The 22,789-nt window shown below is 41.2% G+C and overlaps 1 protein-coding gene across 1 annotated transcript; it reads left to right on the top strand.

The window, feature by feature from the left end:
• The first annotated feature begins 3,876 nt into the window (after positions 1–3,876).
• EIF1AX (eukaryotic translation initiation factor 1A X-linked) lies at positions 3,877–21,631 on the top strand. The gene is made up of 7 exons (XM_070943954.1): positions 3,877–4,067; positions 4,978–5,061; positions 12,286–12,389; positions 13,421–13,471; positions 16,321–16,402; positions 16,504–16,595; positions 19,663–21,631. The coding sequence occupies exons 1-7, from the start codon at positions 4,052–4,054 to the stop codon at positions 19,666–19,668; spliced, it is 435 nt and encodes a 144-aa protein (XP_070800055.1). The 5' UTR covers positions 3,877–4,051; the 3' UTR covers positions 19,669–21,631.
• Positions 21,632–22,789: the final 1,158 nt, after the last annotated feature.

The following is a 22,789-nucleotide window of genomic DNA, read 5'->3' as shown; positions in this document are numbered from 1 at the left end:
TGAGCAGGTCACCCATTTCCCCCTCCTTTCTCAGACAGGCTCAACAGAAAGAGGGATGTAAGAGAAGGGGGGGAAATGGTTAAAACGAGCAGAAAAGCCTCACTCCTCCTTCCACTCAGCATCCTTTCAACAAAACAACACTCTGCTTTTCTCTCTAGCCTCAACAACTCACAGACATTTTCCACAAATTTCTACTTACTTCACAACAACAAAAAAAAAACCTTGCGACTTGCTGTTTCTTTATACAAAAAGGAATCAAAGCACATTCACACCAACTTTTACCCTCAACATACTCACATTTGCGCTACAATCAAACTGCTTGTGTACACCAATTTCACATACAAAAATCCCATTTCATGCAAACCAATAATTACAATTATTTCAGGGAGCTTTTCACAAGCCAATGAGCTCCATTTTCTAAATAATTTTGTGTACTATTAGAGGAGTTCATCCTCCATTCAGATCCTTCCACTTTTTCTTTCCTTGGTCAATCTGTAGCTTCAAGCAGTGGGAAAACTCAGGAAGTAGTTTTAATCACAAATGTGATTTTGAGCCCTAACCACTGCCTGTTTCCCACAGCTTCAAGCCCAAGCTTACTTAATTTGCTGGCCGGCCAAACATATCATAATCAATTCAATCCCATTCAATTCTACACCATTGATGTGCATATAATGTGCACATCTACATATAATGATGTGCATCATTATAGATGCACAACAACAAAATAATTTTTTAACAGAAATCACATCAAATTAATCAATTCAAATTATCTTAGTCTTCCCATTTAGACAGGCTTTACCTTTTTATTACCTGCTAAACCCCGGGTGGGAAGAACAATAAACAATTTCTTCTCTATTCTTGGTTCTTTCAGAGTTCTCTGGCTCTTTTAAGAATGGTAAATTATCAAAATATTTATAACACTGCAGTATTTCTTTTCTCCTTCTCTGGGGTCCTCCTATCACATATAACAGCATAAACTAACCATATCTTCTTTGGTCAGCCCCAAAGTCTGAATCATCTTACTGTATGGTGGGGCTTCCCAATTTCTAAGTATTTTTCCCTAAAGGACTAGTCCGGTCTATTTACAGTTTGGGATTCTTCCTAATTGTTTTAGTGAACTTCTCACTTTTACTCAAAGTTACATCCATTGTTCTATCTCCTCAAGCACTAGATTGTCTCTGCCCTGGGGATGTTCTGTCTAGCTCTTTCTAGCTTGGATCTCCCAGCAGGCCTATTTTTAAAGACCCAAAATGTATAGAGCAGTGGTGAAATCTAAAATTTGTTACTACCGATTCTGTGGGTGTGGCTTGATGGGGGGGATAATTTGACAGTAGGCGTGGCCAATTTTTTTTTTACTTTTAAAACCATTTTTTTTACATGTAAAACCATGTAAAAAAATGCTTTCAAAAGGCTCTGACGATCCCAGCTGAGTTGCCTGATTGTCAGAGGGTTTTTAAAAAACTCTGCCGATCAGGCAACTCAGCTGGGATCGTCAGAGCTTGGCTCGTCAGAGGCATTTAAAAGAAAAAAAGCTTCCGATGATTGCACTGCTCAGCTGGGCATGGGGGGGCAGGGGCAGGGATTTTTGCTACCAGTTCTCCGAACTGCCCGCTGCCATTGCTACTTACTCACACGAGCCGGTCTGAACCAGGAGCATTTCATCCCTGGCATAGAGACTTTTGTTCACAATCATTTGCACCTGGCCAGGGCTCTCATGAGCAAGATGAACTCCACTTTTCTTTTTTTTTTAAAAAAACAACATTTACAGCTATAACAGTGTCCCTGGATGGGCTAGCACAGCCCAGAGAGGACATTTCCCTTGGGACCACCTGAGTTGCCCATGGATTAGTTACCAGACTGGAATTATCCTTACCAACTTGATCAGTCCTTTACCACAGCCCGAAGAACGCTAGGGACTTCTCCACAAGTCTCAGATTTTCACAGCCCTGAATTTACCTTGGCTGGTTACCAGACTTGAGACATCCTTATCAACTTGATCTAGTGAGACCTTTATTACAACACCTTTCAGGCACGGATCACTGCTCCTCTATTGTTTCATCCTTTACCACGGCCAAAGACCACTAGGGACTTCTCATCCACACACTTCTCACACAAGTCTCAGATTCTCACAATCCTACCCAACCCACCAACCGCCTAGGGAGTGCTTTTTTATTTTACAAGAACTACTCACCCCTAGGTTTGTGCACAAAGTCTGCCCGGTCTATTCCGGCAATTCCAAAAACCTGGTACCTTCCCTCTCTTTCCGTTTCAATCGACCATTATTGAAAATGGGGGTCTGTGTTTTGTTCTGCACTCCTGAACAGCCAAGTCAACTGCAGACCATTGAAATCAACGGGGCATGCCTTCTTCACTCGACCCCACTGCTCAGGGCATCAGAAGAAAACAAAAGATTGCCCGCATTCTCCACCAATTTGTTGGAAATGAATTCAACCAACAAACATGGGTTGATGAAAACAAAGAGACTTTATTAAAAGAAAATAATAAAAACAATTTTGCAAAATAGGGTGGTATCCCAGCAGACCTCAACAAGGAGTTTGAGCCAGGAAGCCACACCTAAAGTTTCAAAAGCATTACAGTTTATAGTTCCCTATCCCGACACCCCCCATGCCCCTCCTACATCGCATCCAGTGACCAATCACAGATAATCCGAAGCGCCTTTTAGAGAGAACATCATCTCTTTCTCTAATTATATGTTCATCAACACCTCCTTATACCCATACAATATTTTGCAAGCATAGCTCTTTCTTATCTCTATTACCTTGACATTAAAGAGTGGGCCTCTTTCTAAGGGGCCTCAAACAAAAGAAGATCTATTCTAACACATTGTTACATATTGGTTTGCTTTCAGCATGTTCTTCAACTATCTTAAAGCAGAATAATGTCTAACAAATTTAACAGAGTAGCAGAGCTGGAAGGGATCCTCCAGGTCATCCAGTCCAACCCCCTGCCTAAGCAAAATTGAATCTTCACTTATATGTATTTCTAACCTATATACCTACATACTATTTTATTTTTGAATTTTCTCATATCCTACACTTACAATATACACTGCTCAAAAAAAATAAAAGGAACACAAGCAGAAGACATCCGAGATCTGAATGAATGAAATAGCCTTATTTTAAATACTTAGTTCGTTACACACAATAGTTTTGTTCCCTTTAGTTGTTTGAGCAGTATATAAACTACTGTATGTAAAGAACAAAGTATTTAATAAGGCTATTTCATTCATTCAGATCTCGGATGTCTTCTGCTTGTGTTCCCTTTATTTTTTTGAGCAGTATACTTGTGTGGAACACAAGCATCTTCAAAGACCTGCATTTCTCTACTAGATCTTACTTCTTTAGAGAAAGCTGGGAGGGAGGGAATCGGACTAACAATCTAGGCTGCGAAGCAGCAATAGCAAAGAGATACAGAAATTCGAAACTTGTTTGAATTTTTGCAGTCCAGGAACGGGGGCTCTGGTGGGCTGACGGCTAAAGGATGAGTTAGTAAAATTGCAATAATGAATCGGGCATCACTGGAAGGAGACTCACAGCTATTTCTGATGCTATTATACCAAGTAACTAGGCAGTGATATACATGTTCCTCAATTAATTAAATGGGGCTCCAAATCGTGTAGTCACGTGACGTATCGCGATGGTTTTCGCGGATCTGGGGTGGACGTGGCCTGGGCATGACGCATCCGTCCCGCCCGTTTGACACCCCACTGCAGTGAAAACATCACGCCTCACACCCCGATCTACCAGCTCATAGGACCGGCAGTGATTCCTCCCACCGGAAGAGGGTGCTAGAAAGGCCCCCGAGCTCCCGGAGGAAGTCGCAAGTGCGCGAAGCGCATTCTGGGGCCGAGATTTTCTTCCGCCTTTCCTATCGGAGGGCTTTGGTGGAGGCCGCCTCGACTTTTTTCTACTGTTGCGCGACGTCACACTATCAGTGTCTCCTTTTGCTCTTAGGCAGCTGTATAAAAAAGGACTCTTTCCTTTTCGTTCGGGCTTGTCAAGGCTGTGTCCGTTGACTGGTAGCTGCCACCATGCCGAAGAACAAAGGTGAGGCTTTCTGACCCTCCCCCCTCCCAATTTGGCTTCCACGCAACTCCTCTCCCTCCCTCCCTTCGCCCGTTGTCTGTAGATGAATCCGCCCGAGGGGAAGGCGCCGTTCGCACCGTCGACCTGGCTCTTTCTGTGCTTTCTTGGATCCAAAGGCTTTAGTTTTGTGCCAGGACTTCGGGTCTCCACGTGTTTCCTCCCGCGCCTTCTCCCTTGTTTCTGGTTGAAGCCTTTTCCTAAGATAGTTGACCGAGAAATAAGCCTGCTTGAACTAAATTACGTGCTGCTACATAATTTTCAGACAAAAGTAGTCTCTATTTAATAAAGTAGAGCTTACTGCTAAAGGGTATGGTTACAGGTTGATTCGTTCTGGTTTTGACCGGATATTACACATTTAACACGAATAAGAGGCTGTTGGTTTAATTTTATGAATCGTAGGTTGGCATTGATTTTTAGACACTTAATATTCTTTTTGTTTTCCTGCTTGATAATTGATACCTGAATTTCTTTTTTGACCTTATACCTCTCATTTCTGTCACTAGAGGGGTACAAGAATGCCTTTCAGAACTGCTTAAATTATAGAATGTTCCTACTGATTATTATCAGGATACATTTCCCTGTGATGTTTAAAAACATCCCACATTGATGGAACACTGAATAACTGGGTTTTTTTTAATTGTTTTAATATTGAAAATGGTATTACACTACTGTGAAAACTAAATTGTGGTGGTTTATTTTTAAACAAATTCAGATTTGAAGCTGTTCTTAATTGCATATGTGTACACCTGTATACCATGTGTGTGCATACACAGGCATGTACGCAAACATATGCATACAAAATATTTAGGTTCCCCAAACCAGTGGGGAACCTTACCTTAAACTATTACTTTTTCATTTTTTTGCAATTTAGGAAAGGGAGGTAAAAACAGACGACGAGGTAAGAATGAGAATGAATCTGAAAAAAGAGAATTGGTTTTTAAAGAGGATGGACAAGGTAAGATGTATTGTCTTCTTTCATTGCCTAATATTATGCAGTTCTGTAGGAGGAAGGCTTATTTGTGGTGTTCTTGCAGAAGATTGAATTGATAGATGAAAAATTAGGCCTCACCCAAGGGATGTACTCTAACAAAAAGAATATTTTTTTGTTGAAAAATTGGTAAAAGATGCAGAGAGTAGATCAGAATGTATATAATGAGAAATATAGTGGAAAGAACATTTTTGGGAAAGTACTGGTACGTATCTGAGTGTCTATAGTAAAAAGAAATCTCAGTTTCTTTGTACACTTTCATTACTGTGTCATTCGGTTATTTTGTGTTGACATATTCTTTTAAAACACTAAGCTGAAATAAGGTGACTTGCAGGAAGCCGTAGAATGAAAAAGCAGAACCTAAAAATACATGAATTAATGTGCTCATATCACATGATACAGAGGTCATATAGCCTGTTGCATGTTTTTTTTCAAACCATATTGATATGAAAAATGTAGAACAGATTTAATCCTAGCATAAGATATTTTATATTAGTTTAGCATAATACATTTTATTTTTAATTGAAGGGATGAGAATTTGCAGTCTTGGGCTATTGTGTGTGTGAGAGTGAGTGCGTGTGTGAGAGGGGGGAGAGGGAGGGATGGAATATTCCTATGTGAATTGGAGAGGGGTTGTTTTTTGTTTTTATGATGGCAATAGCAAATAGTGCTCTTTTACAATATTTACTGCTGAACTGCTGCCAAGGCTTTTGATACATTGAAGCATTCCCACTCAGCAGGGCTCATCTGGACAGGTTTTTTTGAGCAAACTGAGAAACCTGTCAATTACAGAACCAAATGCCCCACTTCTAGGAGAGAAAGAACATGTCCTTGCTGTTCTGTTCATGTTCCTGACTCCACTACAGAAGAGTCTCATCTGGAATTGGAGATAAGAATCCCAGCATTTAGAATTACAATGAGACCACATGAAAACAAAATGATAACAAGGCAAAGAGCGGCAGCTTGCTTGGGAAGGAAAGTGATTGGAGCTGAAGCTTTACAAAATCTTGACTAGTGAATCAGGACTGGAAAATTAAGGATCCCCAGAATTAATCTTCTGCTGAAATACTTCTCTAATAACCTTCTTGAAGGTGTATGTCACAGGGACTGCATTAATTCCTGATCTTTAGATTGGGCATGTAACACTTGAGACATAAAATAAGTCATGGATCAGATTGAGTATATTGGAAGAATTAACTATGAATTCTTTATAGAATTAATTCTGTGTTAGAATTTAAATTAAAAAACCATTACTCCAAGCTCTCATGTGAAACGTTGATGCAGGGCTTAGTGATGGAGTTTTTACATTTCTTTTTGGAAGGACAAATGGGTACCCAATCAATTCCTAAGTAGAACAGTGCCAAAATCTTTAGCAGGAGAGAGAGGGAGCTGAACAGGACATTCTTGTGTTTAGCAGAGGAAGAAAGGGCACCCCATAGAAGAGAAAGTCTTTGTCTATTGTGGTCACCCAGAATAGTTTGTATGTCACTATTTAGAAGCAAGAAAACATAGACAAGTGAGGAAATGGAAGGCCACAAACTAGTGGAGCACTTGACCTGAGGAGTAACCAAAACTTCTCCAGTGTTTTTTAGTACAATTTCATTTTTCATCTCAGTGACTCAGTAGTTAGGTCTGCCTTATGATTACTGTTTCAGTTTTGATGGATTCAAGTAATTTCACAGGCCTGGAGTATACTTTTACTTACCCGGAATGCCATGTTCACCATATTAAATTCCAAATGCCGAAGAGCTACATTACAGTGAAGTATGAAGGAATCATAAGCTACCATATTTTCCGGCGTATAAGACGACTGGGCGTATAAGACGACCCCTGAATTTTCCTGTTAAAATATAGGGTTTGGGCTATACTCACCATATAAGACTACCCCTCTTCCAACACACACCAAATAAAAATTAAAAAAACATCAACTGGCTCACCCACAATGTAAAAGCAGCTGTGCTAGACCCAAAATGGCCCCTGAAAGAAGCAGGAACGTCACACAGCCACAAAAAGCCCAAAAAAACAACTTTCACACTTTACACACACACAACACAACACAACACAACACAACTGGCTCGCCCACAATGTAAAAGCAGCTGTGCTAGACCCAAAATGGCCCCTGAAACAAGCAGGAACCTCACACAGCCACAAAAAGCCCAAAAAACCAACTTTCACACTTTACACACACAAAATTCCACATACAACTTTGTGAGATTTTGTGTGTTTGTGTAGTTAGAGTGAAACACTACAAAAACACACTAAATCTCAGAAAGCTGCACAAATATTATTTTTTTTTATTTTTATTTTTATATGAAAGCTAAATTTAAAACTTCCTAAACTTTAAATGGCTAGGTCTAAAAAAGAACAACTAAAAAAACCCCCAATTAACTATTTTTTTTAAAGATCCCAAAGGGGAAAAAAAATTACCCAATAGAACAGGGGTCTCCAACCTTGGCAACTTTAAGACTTGTAGACTTCAACTCCCAGAATTCCTCAGCCAGCTTTGTTTTGCTGGCTGAGGAATTCTGGGAGTTGAAGTCCACAACTCCCTGCCTGCTTGATTGCAGGCAGGGAGTTGCTTGCTGATGGAATGGATTCAGGCAAGCGAAGGCAAGGCAAGCAGCTAAGGCAGTGGTTCTCAACCTTCCTAATGCCGCGACCCTTTAATACAGTTCCTCATGTTGTGGTGACAACATTAGTTATTCCTAAAACCATCAAAAATATGTGTTTTCCGATGGTCTTAGGCCAGGGGTCCCCAACCTTTGGGACCTCAGGGACCACCAACTTCATAATTTTAAATTTCGCGGTTCAGACAATAATGATTTTACCCAGCCAACAAAGCACACTGTATTTATATCCTTCCTCATCCATTTTCTTAAAAAAGAGGGGGAAAAAACACTTTTAAGGTTTTACTAAAAACAGTTTCCAATTACATAGTATTGGCATAAAGCCTGGTTAAAGCAAACATGCTTAGTCATAAAGACTTGAGGCAAGCCATTCTGCTTAAGGTTTAAATTGAACTTAAGTGCATTATCCGGTATAATGCAGATTAATTCTGGCTGAAATACCATAAATTGGGCATCTTAACCATAAACCAGGGATATGAATTTTTTTGGTATGGATGCTGAAGGCTATAGTAAGTACAACATGTTGGAGCCTGCACTGCAATAGGGGACGGAAACATATAAAAGCTTTAAAAATACAGGAAGATTCAATATTGTTACTGTTAATGTAATCATCTGGACTCCCAGTACGGGATGGGGTCCTTCAGGCACTCTCCATCCTCTCTGTCGCTCTTTCTCTGCCTCCCACTCTTTCTCTCTCTCCCTCTCTTTCTTTCTCTCCCACTTTTTCTCATTCTCTCTTTCTCCCCCCTCTCTCTCCCCCACTCTCTCATTCTCTCTTTCTTTCTCTCTCCCACTCTTTCTCTCATTCTTTCTCCACCCTCTTTCTCTCTCTTTCTCCCACTCTCTTTCTCTCTTTCTCTTTCTCTTTCTCTCTCCCCTTCTCTCTCCCCCCACTCTCTCATTCTCTCTGTCCCCCTTTCTCTGTCCCCCCCACTTTCTCTCTCATTCTGATTCTCTTTCATTTTGTCTCTCTCATTCTCTGATTCTTTGATTCTCTCTCTTTCATTCTCTGTCTCTTTGTCTCTCATTCTCTCTCTCTCACTCTCTCTGATTCTCTCTCTTTCATTCTCTTTCATTCTGTCTTTTTCTCTCTTTCATTCTTTCTCTTTCTCTGTCTCATTCTGATTCTCTCACTCTCATTCTCTCTTTCATTCTTTGTCTCTTTCTCTTTCTGTCTCATTCTGATTCTCTCTCTTTCTCTCTCATTCTCTCTCATCTCAATGGCCAGCCAGTGTCTTGGGGCTGAGAGGAAGTCAAGCATCTCCCTGAGAGACTGAGGGCCGGAAGAAGTGTGGGAGCGAAGCACTACTTGAACTTGTGCGGCATGAGCATTCGCCTTGGTATATTTGCGCCAGCCAATGGCCAAGGCAGCCCTCATCTCTCTGCTGAAAGTGCAGCATCAGGACTCTGCCTTGGTATATTTGCGGCGCAAGGCAGCCTTCGTTTCCTGCTGCTTGGGACTCAGAGTGGTAAATGGTGACTGGTCCGGGGAGCAGCTGGATTTTGCTCTCCATTGCAGACGCCAGATCAGCCCCCTGCAAGATCTCATCTTTTGAGGAGCGCTCCCTGAAGTGGCACTGGAAACTTTGGTTGGGCTCCTCCAGAGACGAGAGCTTGCAGGGAGCCGATCTGGTGTCTGCAATGGAAAATAAAATCCAGCTTCTTCTCTCTGCTGTGAAACTCCGCTCAGCAACCAGCTGGGTCCAGCATTGAGCGGCATGCAGCCTTGCCTAGATCGGCACAGCTTTCCGAATCTGAGTTGCTGGCGCTGACTAATGACGCGACGGGAGCGCCGACAACATTGACAGGAAGCTGTGCCGATCTAGGCAAGGCTGCATGCTGCTGAATGCTGGAACCAGCTGGTTGCTGAGCGGAGCTTCCCCCAGGCATCTAGGGGGATATTACCGACGCTCCGACTTCCCCAGCTGACCCCCACTGATGGCGAGCCCCACCAGTCTGGGGAAGTCGGAGCGTCGGTAATATCCCCCTGGATGCCTGGGGGAAGCTCCGCTCAGCAACCAGCTGGGTCCAGCATTGAGCGGCATGCAGCCTTGCCTAGATTGGCACAGCTTCCCGAATCTGAGTTGCTGGTGCTGACTGATGACGCGACAGAGCGCCGACAACATTGACAGGAAGCTGTGCCGATCTAGTCAAGGCTGCATGCTGCTGAATGCTGGAACCAGCTGGTTGCTGAGCGGAGCTTCCCCCAGGCATCTAGGGGGATATTACCGACGCTCCGACTTCCCCAGCTGACCCCCACTGATGGCGAGCCCCACTGGTCTGGGGAAGTCGGAGCGTCGGTAATATCCCCCTGGATGCCTGGGGGAAGCTCCGCGCAGCAACCAGCTGGTTCCAGCATTCAGCAGCATGCAGCCTTGAGATCGGCACAGCTTCCCCTCAATGTTGTCGGCGCTCCTGTAGCATCATCGGTCAGCACCAGCAACTCAGATTCGGGTACCAGGCGTATAAGACGACCCCCGACTTTTGAGATGATTTTCCTGTGTTAAAAAGTTGTCTTATACGCCGGAAAATACGGTACTTTCCAAATATTCTGAACTTTGATATGTCCTCAGTAGAAAGGAAGCAAGCTAATTATCTTCCCAGACTATACAACTGTATTATAAATATGTCATGTTCTCAAACACTGTTTTTATTCTCTCTCTCTACTTGAATAAGAAACCTAAGCACAGGAAGGCAGATATTTAGATTTTATCTTCCCAGTGACATCATAGAAAAGTCTAGGACAGTGATGGCTAACCTTTTTGCCGTCGAGTGCCAAAAGTGGGGGGAGCTTGGGGGGGTCACGTGCGTGCCCACACCCATAATTCAATGCCCCCCCGCCCCCCGCACATGCATGTGCAGCGTGACAGCAAAAAGGTGAGCCCGGTAGGCCCATTTTTCGCTCTCCACAGGCTCCAGAGGCTTGGAGCCTGGGGAGGGCAAAAACAGCCTTACACACGCACACCCCGGATGCCCTCTGGAGGCCGGAAACAGCCCGCTTCCCAACTTCTGGTGGGCCCGGAAGGCCTGAAAATCAGCTGGCCGGCCTGCACATGCACGCTGGAGCTGAGTTAGGGCAACGCTTGCGTGCCCACAGATATGGCTCCGCGTGCCACCTGTGGCACACGTGCCATAGGTTCGCCATCACGGATCTAGGAAATTACATTATATAATAATTACAGAGTGACAACCTGATTAATGCTTCAGAATAAAGGACAAAGCATATTTATTTAAATTTATTAGAATGTCTTTGCTACCTTCACTAAGGATTTATTGAGGCATTCAACTTAGATCAGGGGTGTCAAACTTGATTTCATTGAGGGCCGCATCAGGGTTGTGTTTGACCTCGGGGTATGTGTGTGGCCAGCTCAATGTCACTTGTCTCGGAGGCACCTGTGGCGGCTAAGTACTAAGGCAGGACTTCTCTCAGACCCTTCCTCATAATCAACCAACCTTCCTTCCTTCCTTCCTTCCTTCCTTCCTTCCTTCCTTCCTTCCTTCCTCCCTCCCTCCCTCCCTCCCTCCCTCCCCTCTTTCCTTATTTTTCCTTCCTTGTTCTCTTCCCATCTTTCCTTATTTTCTTTGTCTTTCCTCTTTCCCTTTCTCCTTTCCTGTCCCTTCTTGGATGCTCAAATGCAAAAGGGGAAACATTTCTCCTTTTGTTTTATTTTGCTTTTAGTTTGTTTCGCTAACCCTCACATGGCTCCCCGGGCCCCATTTTTGGCTGTGACGGCCTCCTGCAGCCCTCTACCAGAGAAAACAGAGCTTTTGGAATCCAAAATTTCCCACACATCTGCATTTTGTACCAGCTGAAGGTTCCAGATACTTTTCAAAGTGCTTTTATATGTATGTGTAGCATTGGCACATACACAAAGCAAGGCTTGCATCAAAACACCATGTCTGCCATCTTGATTTTTTTTGACATACAAGTACCCTATGAATACCACTGCACAAATAGGTAAACTTGTGTACCATTATTCCAAGCAATTTAAAAAGTCAAATACAACAGCTTGAATTGAGATTGAAAGAACATGGGAATAGAGCACTCATATAGCAATATGTTTTAAGAATAACAGTTGGCTGTACCAGCCAGGTTTAGAGATTTTTTTAATTATACTTTTATTTAAAAGGTAATATAAGACTACAAGCCTACAACATGTTTACCTTATCTGGATTTAGTTTATTTATTGCTACCCATCTGGATCCTCATATTTGACAGAATATGGCTCAGTATTTTATTACTTTTCTTAAATCCGAGAGAGGGAAATAGTGAGTTGAACAGCTGATATCTTGGTTGAGATCAGCCCTGGATCTTATGATGCATTTTGTTTAAGATCCTCACACCCCAAATCTGAAATATCTACATACTTTGCTTTTTCAATATGTGAATCATGAGTCAATTGCTGGATAAAGAAATTCAAATAGCTATAGCTACTTTATGATACAAGGTTTTTAAAATCAACTGTCATGTATTAAAATCTTGAGTCTGTTTCTGTCTGGTATAATAGCTATAAATGTGTTACTTTATTATAAAATTATCAAATTCCTAAATCACGTGTTCCAGAATATGCCCAAGTTATCAAGATGTTGGGAAATGGCAGACTGGAGGCATTATGTTTCGATGGTGTAAAAAGGCTTTGTCATATCAGAGGAAAGTTAAGAAAAAAGGTATGTTAACGCATTCTGATATATGGATAACCTCAAATATGTTGGTATATTAAACAACTAATGTTACAGTATCTTATCTTAAATATCTTAAAAATTAAAAAAATATCTTTAAATATTTTCTTGGGTCACTAGTTATATATGTAAAGGAAGTATTGTGCTATGAAGGGCACAGTTCACTCCACCAAATCAAGATCTTGGAACCAGTAGCAGGTACCAGTAGCAGTTTCTAAAGCACAACTGATCTTTGGAGAGAGAATCAATGAGAAAAGCAGGCAAACCACGGAGATCGCTTCATTCACTAGTGCATTAGAGCTGAAAAAAAGCTTCACAGCTGAGAGTCGGAGGGAGCAGGCAAAGCAGGGAAACGGAGATCGCTTCACTCCCTAGCGCCTTGTTAGGGCTGAAAAAAAGCTTCGAAAAAGCTACATTTGGAGTGTAAGATGCACCCAAATTTTCAGCCTCTTTTAGAAGGGAAAAAAGTGTGTCTCATACTCCAAAAAATATGGTAACTTATCCCATTGCTAATAACTCATAGTCTCCTCTCTAACTGTAAACATGCAGCGTTTTGGATCTATTCTGTATTAGCATTGCAGATATCTTTATAACTCAAAACCTCAATAGTCCAAGATTAATGGAATAGGTGCTATTGTACATTATCCAAACTTTCAAAAGTTTAAAAATTTCTACACTCAGAATTTTGAAAGTTGAAAGTGGTATCTTATTACTTTTTTGCCATATGGTGTTTCTGCTGCAGAGTGCATAACTAAATGTGAAGACATGCAGGTACACCCAATTGTGATTTAACCGCTACATTAGTGTGCAATATTATGCACACATCATATGGTATTCAGCAACTGATCAAGTACTTGAATTATATAGCATTCACCAAGATTTATTGCTTATCTCAGCCAATTGCAGGTCTTTTAAAGATTTACATTTCATTAAGTGTTTCAAGTGAGAACTCATAATTTTTTAAATGTTAAGTCTGGAAAAAAGGATATAATTCTTCAGTTTTTTCTTCTGATTTTTAGGTTTGGATAAATACATCTGATATCATATTGGTGGGTTTAAGAGACTACCAGGTAAGTTACTATTAATATATAATGCAATGTGATGACAGTTTGGTTTAATTTTTGTCAACAGAAGGTTGAACTCATAAACACTGATGTAGTCAATCACGTTTATCTTTATTTTGTACCGTATTCTCCCAAAAATATGACCTGGTCTTATTTTGCGGGTGTGTGTGTGTGTGTGAAAATAGACTTATTTTCGGGGGATGCCTCCACCTGCTCTGCTTGCTGGCCCTGCTGCTGTTGGCCTACCCCCCCGGTGCCTCTGGCCAGCTGCTGGGCCTGCTACACCTGCTGGCCTCGCAGGGGCTCTTTGCCCTCCTGGCCACACTGCTCTCAGCTGCCCTGCAGCATTGAAACTCTGTGGCAGCCCTACAGGAACTCTGTGGCAGCCCTACAGCAGGAGGGAGGGGGAGATTGCCCCTTCCTCCTTTATGCCCCCAAACCCTGGCCGCCGAGCCCATGGCCTGCTCCCCTGCACTGGAAAGACCAGCAAGACCCGCAACTCAATGCTACTGATATGCTGTGCAATGCAAGCCATGCAAAGCAACCCAGCCTGACCCTCTTTGCTTCGGGGATGATCCCAGACTGCGGAGGGTGCGCACAGGATCGTCAGAGCGGAGGCCTCCCGGTGCAATGCTCTGCTGCAGCTCTGGAGCAACTCCGCAACTCTGGAGCAAACCTCCACCTTCCCTGCGCAGGATTGCAAGGCTGGAGGCCTCCACAGCCTTCACCTGTCCCATTACTGCTGCGCTAGCCTCTTGCTGCTCTTAGCTGAGCTGCTCCTGCTGGCCTGCCAGGGTCCCTTTGCCAGCAGTTGCAAGTGCAGCCATGCTGCCTCACTCACCGTCACCTTCGGGATGTGCCCCTCGCCTGCCCTGAGCAGCTTCAATGGGCAGGAACTCCGTGGCTGCCCTACAGCAGGACAGATGATGGCCTCAGAAGTTCGTGCCAGGCAGGAGCAGCCCAGCCGAGAGCAGCGCGAGGCCAGCAGCAGCAGGAACGCAATGGGTTGGTTGGCGGAGGCCTCCAGCCTTGCAATCCTGCTCAGGGAAGGTGGAGGTTTGCTCGGGAGTGCGGCAGAGCGTTGTATCTCAAGGCCTCCAACCTGGGGATCCTGTGCACTTCTCCAGACCAGGATCGTCCTCAGGGTCAAGAGGGCTGGGGCGCATTGCTTTGCATAGTTGCATTGCACGGAATACTGGTATCATAGAGTTGCACATCTCGTTCACCTTTCCAGTGCAGGGGTGCAGGCCTGGGGCTCAGTGGCCAGAGTTTTGGGGTGCAAAGGAATAAGGGGCGATCTTCCCCTCCCTTCATTCCACTGCAGGGCCGTAACATAGCTCTTGCCCTCTGAAGCTTCAGGGTGGCCGTGTGCGCAGCCAGGAGGGTGAAGAGCCACCACAAGGCCAACAGCAGCAGGCCCATGCATAGATTTGGCCGCTGGAATCACATTGGCGGGGTGGGAAGTTGCCGAGCCTCCATGAGGTAACTGGAGAAGGGAAGGAGCTGCCATACTAAGCGCTGCCTCAGTGATCTCTGCCCATGTTTGTGAGGGGACACATGGTTGAGCTGCCTCCTATTCTGGCCACCCCCTTCACTAGGGCTTCTTTTTGTAGTAGGGCTTATATTAGGCCCACACTTAAAAATGAGGCTAGGTCTCATTTTCGGAATAGGTCTCAATTTCGTGGAAACATGGTATGAATGTAAAAAATATAAGGATACTTTTTTTCCTTTGGATGTTTTTTTTTTTTTTTTAAATCTTGAACAGTGCTTTAGGGAAAAGGTAAAAAAATAATTACTGTATTTTTCAGAGTATAAGATGCACTTTAGTTTTTGGGGAGGAAAATAAGAAAAAAGCTGATTGCCGTGTAGATCGGCCTCCCGGAATATCCCCAATCAGCTGTTCCCAGAGGTGAATTTTAGCAACAGGTTCGTTGGTTGTGAGCTGTGCCTTGCTTTTTTTTCAGCCTCTGAAACTTCTGAAACTCTGTTTCAGGAAAAAAAAAAAATTCTGCCTCTGAAAGCCTCCGAAACAGAACTTCAGAAAAAAAGCCTCTGAAACCTCCGTTTGAGAGGCTGGGCAGGGCTACATTTGGAGCCTTACACTCCAAAAAATACAGTAACATTTATGAAATTTATGTTTATGCATAATTTATTTAAGCCTAAATTGCTCAAAGATGTAATATTATCTTTCAAAATAGGTAATATACAGGTTATAAGATAGGAAGAAGACATCTTTCTTTGACCATTGATAGTTTTGCAGGGAGGTTGAGTCATGTCCTAAACAGATAGTGTTGAATAAGGATATGATTAGGAGACAGTAACACAAGTACTGGATGTTACAAACTGTGCTTGATTGATTCATCTTCAAACTAAATATAAGTATGTAAATATGTTGATTCTAACCTAGACTATAGTAGTAAGACCAGGAGTTACTTAGCATAGTATTGTAATCTCAGTACAAATAGTATGGTTAGACTGAGTGGGTGACTAGTTTTTGCATTACCTAGTAATGTAGGTTTAACTACATTAATATATATATATATATATATATATATATATATATATATATATATATATATATATATATATATATATATATAGTAGTACAGCCTCTCTGTAATAGTTTTAAAATACATGTTTGAAGAATACTTGGATCTAGTGAGCTATTTACTACAATGTGCTATTCTCATTAGTAGATGATACAGAGAAAATAAAAATAAATTAATATTTAAGTGTCAGAGATTGTGTCTCTCATTAGATATAGCTTGGTAAAAGAAAGTGTTTAAAATGTCATAATAAAGTTTTCATAGAATTAATCATCTGAAACCATTTTTATCAACAATAATATTATTTAGGATAACAAGGCTGATGTCATTCTAAAATACAATGCAGATGAAGCCAGAAGCCTGAAGGCATATGGAGAACTTCCAGAGCACGGTAAGAAATTCTCATCACACACATACACTAACATACACTAACCCTCTTATTCAAAAACATTTTCAAAAATATATTCATGGCTTGTTTTCATTTTTACATAGCCAAAATTAATGAAACTGATACTTTTGGGCCTGGTGATGATGATGAAATCCAATTTGATGATATTGGAGATGATGATGAAGATATTGATGATGTAAGTAATCAGAAAGATTTCATCTTAAAATTAGCGTTTGTTTCAAAGGGAATGTCTCTTCATAATTTTCATCTTCAGCTTTGTTATATCTTACCTTGGGGGACAGGAATTATCTAGCAGGGATATAGTGAAAATTTCTGAGCTTTTAAAGGTAGTCTTTCCACTGAAAAAAGTCTGCCCTATGTAATCTGCTAACAGAATTAAGAGGTTCTTAAAGAACATATTCTATTCCTGCTTCACAGTACAACTATATACATCTTAAATCTAGAAATGGAGTACTATAGGTTTGTAGTAATACTCTACAATTTTTGTTCCTATAGTATAGAGTGATGAAAAATTGGGATTCAGTTTCACCTCCTGGAGGACCATAGAAGGTTGAAGATGATGCCATTATGTCACTAGAAGGAATGCTGCTGAGATTTTTTTCAATTTATCATTTTTGGCAGGGGATTAGAGTTGGCGGCTTCTGAGTGGCAAACACTTCATCCCACCCATAATGCTCCCCTCAAAAGTTCTGTAGTTGCACGACTGAAATTTGGCCATTTTGCCACCAGAACTTGCACTACATGAAACCTATAGGCCCATGATGGGGAACCTATGGCACGTGTGCCAGACGTGGCACACAGGGCCTTCTCTGTGGGCACACAAACTGTCATCCCAGCCCAGCTCCAATCGTGTTTCTCCATCGCGTTTCACTCAATCAGTTCCAACTTCTTGCAAAAGAAAAAGATCTTGTGAAGTTGGAATTGCTTGAGTGAACTTTTTAACTCGCATGCTTCACAATGGGGGAGGTGGGGTACCATCCTCTTCCTGAAGGCCCATTATGATGTGGAGCCACAATGTAACCCATGCGGCTCTTTCACCCCTCTGCTGCGGCTCTCTGTCACCCTGTCACAGCACAGGAATGAAAGAGCTGTTACCCTGTCATGGCGGTGGTGATGGGCAGAGCCTTAGTGTGGGAGCAGAGCACCCCTGTATTTGCCTTTGCACGGCAACAGCATTCCGCCTTCGTCACAGTATATTTGCTGTTGCCGCCAGCAAAGAGGGCTGGGAGAGAACGGCGGGGGCCATCCCCCAAGCCTGGCCTTCCTCCTCATCAGCAGAGCCAAGAGAAAGAAGGGGGCAGCATGGGGAAGCGCTCCCCTCCCCTGGCTAAGCGCCAAGCACAAAAGCCCACTGGGGGGGGTGGCTGGCCCAACAGAAGTGCCCCCATTGGCGAGGCACCTCCAGATATGAGCTGCCACCTTTAAAATGCACTGTGCCTTTAAGGAAGCCGGTCAGCGATGGCTGGGGGGAGGCAGCGAAGGCATCAGGGCTGCTCCCCCCCCTCCTCAGCAAGCCGGGCCTTTACGAGCATGGAGAGTTGGGTTAGGGATAGGGTTAGGGTTAAAAGGCACGCTCCCACATCGCCCCATCACGCGTTTCTAGCGTGCACTCCTCTGTCCCGAAGTGGGATTTAGTGGGGGTAGGGGGAAGGAACGGGGAGCAGGGGGAAGGGTAGTGGGGCTTCTAGGAGGAGAAGCCCAGCTGGCTTTCTTTTTGGTGTGGGGTGGGGGGAAGACCCAATAAAAATCCAATTTCCCCCAATAAATGGGGAAAATAAAGGCCCGGTGGTCCAGAGTCCAAAAAGGAGGGTGGGGTCTGTTCGTTGGAGGATCGGAGAGGAAATCAGTTGAAATCTGGATGGGAGGGTATTCAGAGAGGGATTTGCCTGGATCTCTTCTTCCCTCCTCCTTAGATTCCCCCCTCCTGGCTTTCTTCTCTAGCCTCATTTTAAGGACAGGGGAAAGCAAGGTGGGACAATAGTAGCTGAAAGACTGGGGGGGGGGGGTGTTAGAGTTTATTAAAGACGGGGATGGGGAAAAGATTCCATTCCTTTCCCAAGGACCCAGGGAAAGTGGAATAAAAACAGATGTGTGTATGTGTGTAACTAACAGCCCTGGATAGCTTCAGTCACAAACAAACAGCTGCTGTTATTTTTGCTGAGAGCTTCTAAGCTACACAGCATTCTTTAATAAATATTAATAATGAACCATAATACGCAGGATTAAAGGAAGGAAAGTGAAATGGAGGGAAGGAAGATGTGATGGCCCTCTAGAGGCTACTGCACTACACTCCCATCATTCCTGAGTGTTGCTGTTAAAGAAATCCAGTGCCACCAGGGAGAAGTCAAGTTGTGAAAGAGAGATTGAAATTCCTCACAAAACCTCATTCAGGTTAAATTGCCATGTTGGCATTTTGTGATAAAGAAGTGGGTTTTGGGTTGCAGTTTGGGTATTCGGTCCCTAAAAGGTTCGCCACCACTGCTATAGGCTGTTATTGTTGCTTATGATAGTAACAACTTTGGATTTTTTTTTTCTTTTGCTTAACATGAAAGGCAGACAGTGGTAACTTCTGCTCAGAATTAGGACTGATCTTTATTCCTTGAAGTTTAATTTGATTTCATGTGGCTTGCTTGAAACCTCCTCTAAGCACTTCCCATGGTGAGGAGATGAGATTGTCAAGTTCCAGTCATTTAATGCATTAAAAAGCAGTTCTATTCCTAGTATGTAAATGGATTTCTGAAAGATTGAGCAAAATTGCTTACATGAAAGTACTATAATGATTTATTATACTTCAGTCGTACAAAACTTAAGACTTTGTTTATAAATCCTGAACTGTCCGAGTAGAAGTTAATGCTTTTTTTCAGACATTGAGGTAGAATTAATTTGTGCACATTATAAAAAGTAATTAAATTATGTTGGTGTTACACACAGTTGAATTACATGGTACCTGAGTAGTGATGTATTATAACTATTTTCATTTGGTGTCTTTTGTTGAAGTACTAGAGGTTTTTATTTTGTTTTGTTATTAGCCATCTGTTATCCAAATTTCATATAAGATGGACAGCTATATACATTTTTAAATAAAATAATAAATGAGAACAATTTCAGTTTGAGCAGAATAGTTCTGAATACCACAGGTTAAGTTTATTGTGGCTGTTACTAGATTGTATTGCCTGTCTGTTCTGATCTGAGCAATTGTACTTCAATTGCAAGATTTTAACATTTTTTTTTCATATTTTCAGATCTAAACGGAAGTGAGAGGAATACATCCCAACTTTCCACCTCAATTATTTTGTTTTCAAATCCTTATGCCTAAGACGACTGAAACTGCACATTTGTAGTTACAGCACATCAATATGTACCCAATGTTTAACTATTTATATTTCTTTAAAAACAGAAGTTGGACTCAAAAATTAAATGAAATAATATGGCAATTTTTATCTCTATAATAGACTCTTACATCTGTATGTAAATACACATACTATAAACTCTCATACTGGTTTATGTTTTCAATAAATATCATTAAGACATATTTTTGAAATAAAAAATATTGCCCTATAATTATCAAGAATTTTGATTAAATACTAATTCAGGTTAGTATTCATTTGGCAGGTGTACTGTATTTTCCTGGTATCCCTTGACAACGAAGAATAATTCATTAACAAATGTTAATACCTGAATCTGCTTTATAAGCTTTAGTTGCATGTTATTTTTATACAGGATTTAATCATTGTTTCCTTTTCACAGATATTTTCAGAATGGAGAAAAAATAAATTTCCAAAAATTGTGTATGTTTGAATAGCTATTCTATATTGGTACTGATAATTTAAATTAATTTCTGGGTGGCTCAGTGGCTAAGACGCTGACCTTGTCGATTGAAAGGTAGGCAGTTCAGCAGTTCAAATCCCTAGTGCCACATAATGGGGTGAGCTCCTGTTTCTTGTCCCAGTTTCTGCCAACCTAGCAGCTTGAAAGCATGTAAAAAATGCAAGTAGAAAAATAGGGACCACCTTTGGTGGGAAGGTAACAGCATTCCGTGCGCCTTTGTCATTTAGTCATGCCGGCCACATGACCACGGAGAAGTCTTCGGACAGTACTGGCTCTTCATCTTTGAAATGGAGATGAGCACCACCCCCTAGAGTCGGGAACATATGTGCAAGGGGAACCATTACCTTTTACAGTGTTTCCATGGGTTCCTTAGGGAGAGTTTGGCTTAGCAGATTCACCCTTTCTTTCCTGAAAATTGCTGTAGATTTGGGAGTGATGTGCTCAGATGGCAGGAGGGGAAAAAAGCCGGTATCTACCATAACAAGAATTGATGCTATTTGTGGAAGGGTAAGCTTAGATTCAATTCAGTTAAATATTTTTGCATCACAATAAGTTCTTTAGAAAGATTTTGTTTTAGTTTTAGATTGAGTGTATTATGAGGTACAATTTGATAAGTAATTTTGTATGCTCTCTATCAGAATATGTAAATATGACATTCTGAAAACTTTAATCTGAATATGATCAAAGAGACAAATGAATTGTTTCAAGTTTGAGTAGAAGACCTAAACTTTCAGCAAAGATTGTCATATTTATACATTCTGAATTGTGTTTGGTTGTCCTTAGTATTGTATTGTGTATTTTGTGTATATAAACTTATTTTTTAACAGCATCATTTATATGTGGTTCAATTCTGTTTGCTCTGACAGCAGGTCTTAAAAACTAAGATAGACATGGGAATTTACCTTTGGAATAGCAGTAAAAAGGTATACACTTTACAGTTGTGTATCTTAAAGGTATGCTTATCCAACTTAGGTAAGGTAGGATATTTACTTTATCTTCACAGCAACATGAGTGATACATGAGAGAATATGGTTTGTTAAGATCTCCCAGTGAACTGTGCAATCGACTTTGAATATTAGATTACCAGTGTTTCTCAGAATATATTTTTAAGACATAAATTGCATAATGTTAATGTTCGTTAATTTAAAGGTTTTCTGAAGCTGCTAAATCTGTGACAAATGAATATTAAACTTTCTCAGCATGTAAGATAAATTTTGTTCATGTATTAATAGTATTCTTGCCCTTAGATATCAACTGTTTCCTTAAAAACATACCATGTAATAATATAGTGTGCTGATCAATTGTATTTGAAAAATATGTTCTTAAAGGTTGTTTATGATGGCTTAATTAAACAGGCATGTTACTCAGTTACATTCAACAGAATTGACTGATACCATTTAGTATATAGTGTTCCTTTGTGACATTTCAACTCCCAATCTCATTGAAAAATAGTCCTAACAGTAGTAATGTTTTCTATTATATTCAGTTTTCTTTTTTTCATGGTCTAATCAATGAAGTAAGGATTCATACACCAGCTGCTTCAGTCTCTAATTCTAGTCCCAGATCAGTACACAACTGATTTTTGTTCATGAATTATATAAATAATTGAAAAGCAGGCCCAATTTAAATTGGTATATTATAGTAGGTTTAAATGTATTCAATCTACTTGTTTGGGGATGAGAAGATCAAACAGTAGTATTTATAGTAAAGAACTGTTTTATAAATTTGGGAATTTAAACTTTTGTTGCCTTAGTTTTTTCAGAGAATAAACAGTTTTTATGTTTCCAGATGCCCATCTATCTTAGTTTCTGCCCCTCTTCACACCTTGTAAATTCAATGAGGGCAGTTTAAGATGGAATTTTATGCAGTCTTTTTACAATTATGAATGAATTGTCACCACAGGTGGCATCAAAGATCTGATCTCCAAAACAAAAATGTGCTTGGACAAGATTAATATTAAATAAATAATTCAGCCCGGGACTACAGGCTAAACTAGAAGAGGGAAATGGGATCTTGGATGAAGGCAATGGCAAGGCAACATAGGCAAAAAAATACAGGTTTAGGCAGCACCTATATTGTTGCCAAAAAAACAAAACAAAAAAAACCCTTATTTTGAACTATCCACATGGTCACTGGGAGTCAAGCTTTGCTTTTTGACTAGCTTTGCTTTTAGCTCCCAAGCTAAACGTGAAACATTCCCACTTGTAAAAACTATGTTATGCAGACTTAGAATATATTCTACCCTGTTTTCCCCAAAATAAGACATCTCCTGATAATAAGCCCAATCGGGTTTTTGAGCGCATGGCAATAAGGCCAAGCGCTTATTTCAGGGTTCAAAAAAAATATAAGACGGGGTCTTATTTTCAGGGAAACACGGTACTAAGATAATCAATTGCATTGAAAGGTAAATCAATATAAAATAATAAGTACAATTATAACAGTTTGGTGATAATTGATTTAAATCAATGCTTATATAAAAGTCTAGTGTATTCCTTATTTTCTATCAAACTTAATACTTTAAAGTAGCTTTAATTCTAGTTA

Source organism: Pituophis catenifer, unplaced genomic scaffold (assembly GCF_029215685.1).
Source record: "Pituophis catenifer annectens isolate HBS135680 unplaced genomic scaffold, rPitCat1.0.hap2 SCAF_4, whole genome shotgun sequence".
NCBI lineage: Eukaryota > Metazoa > Chordata > Lepidosauria > Squamata > Colubridae > Pituophis > Pituophis catenifer.
The sequence above is the reverse complement of the archived record's forward strand: the minus strand, read 5'-3'. Positions and strand labels throughout refer to the sequence as shown.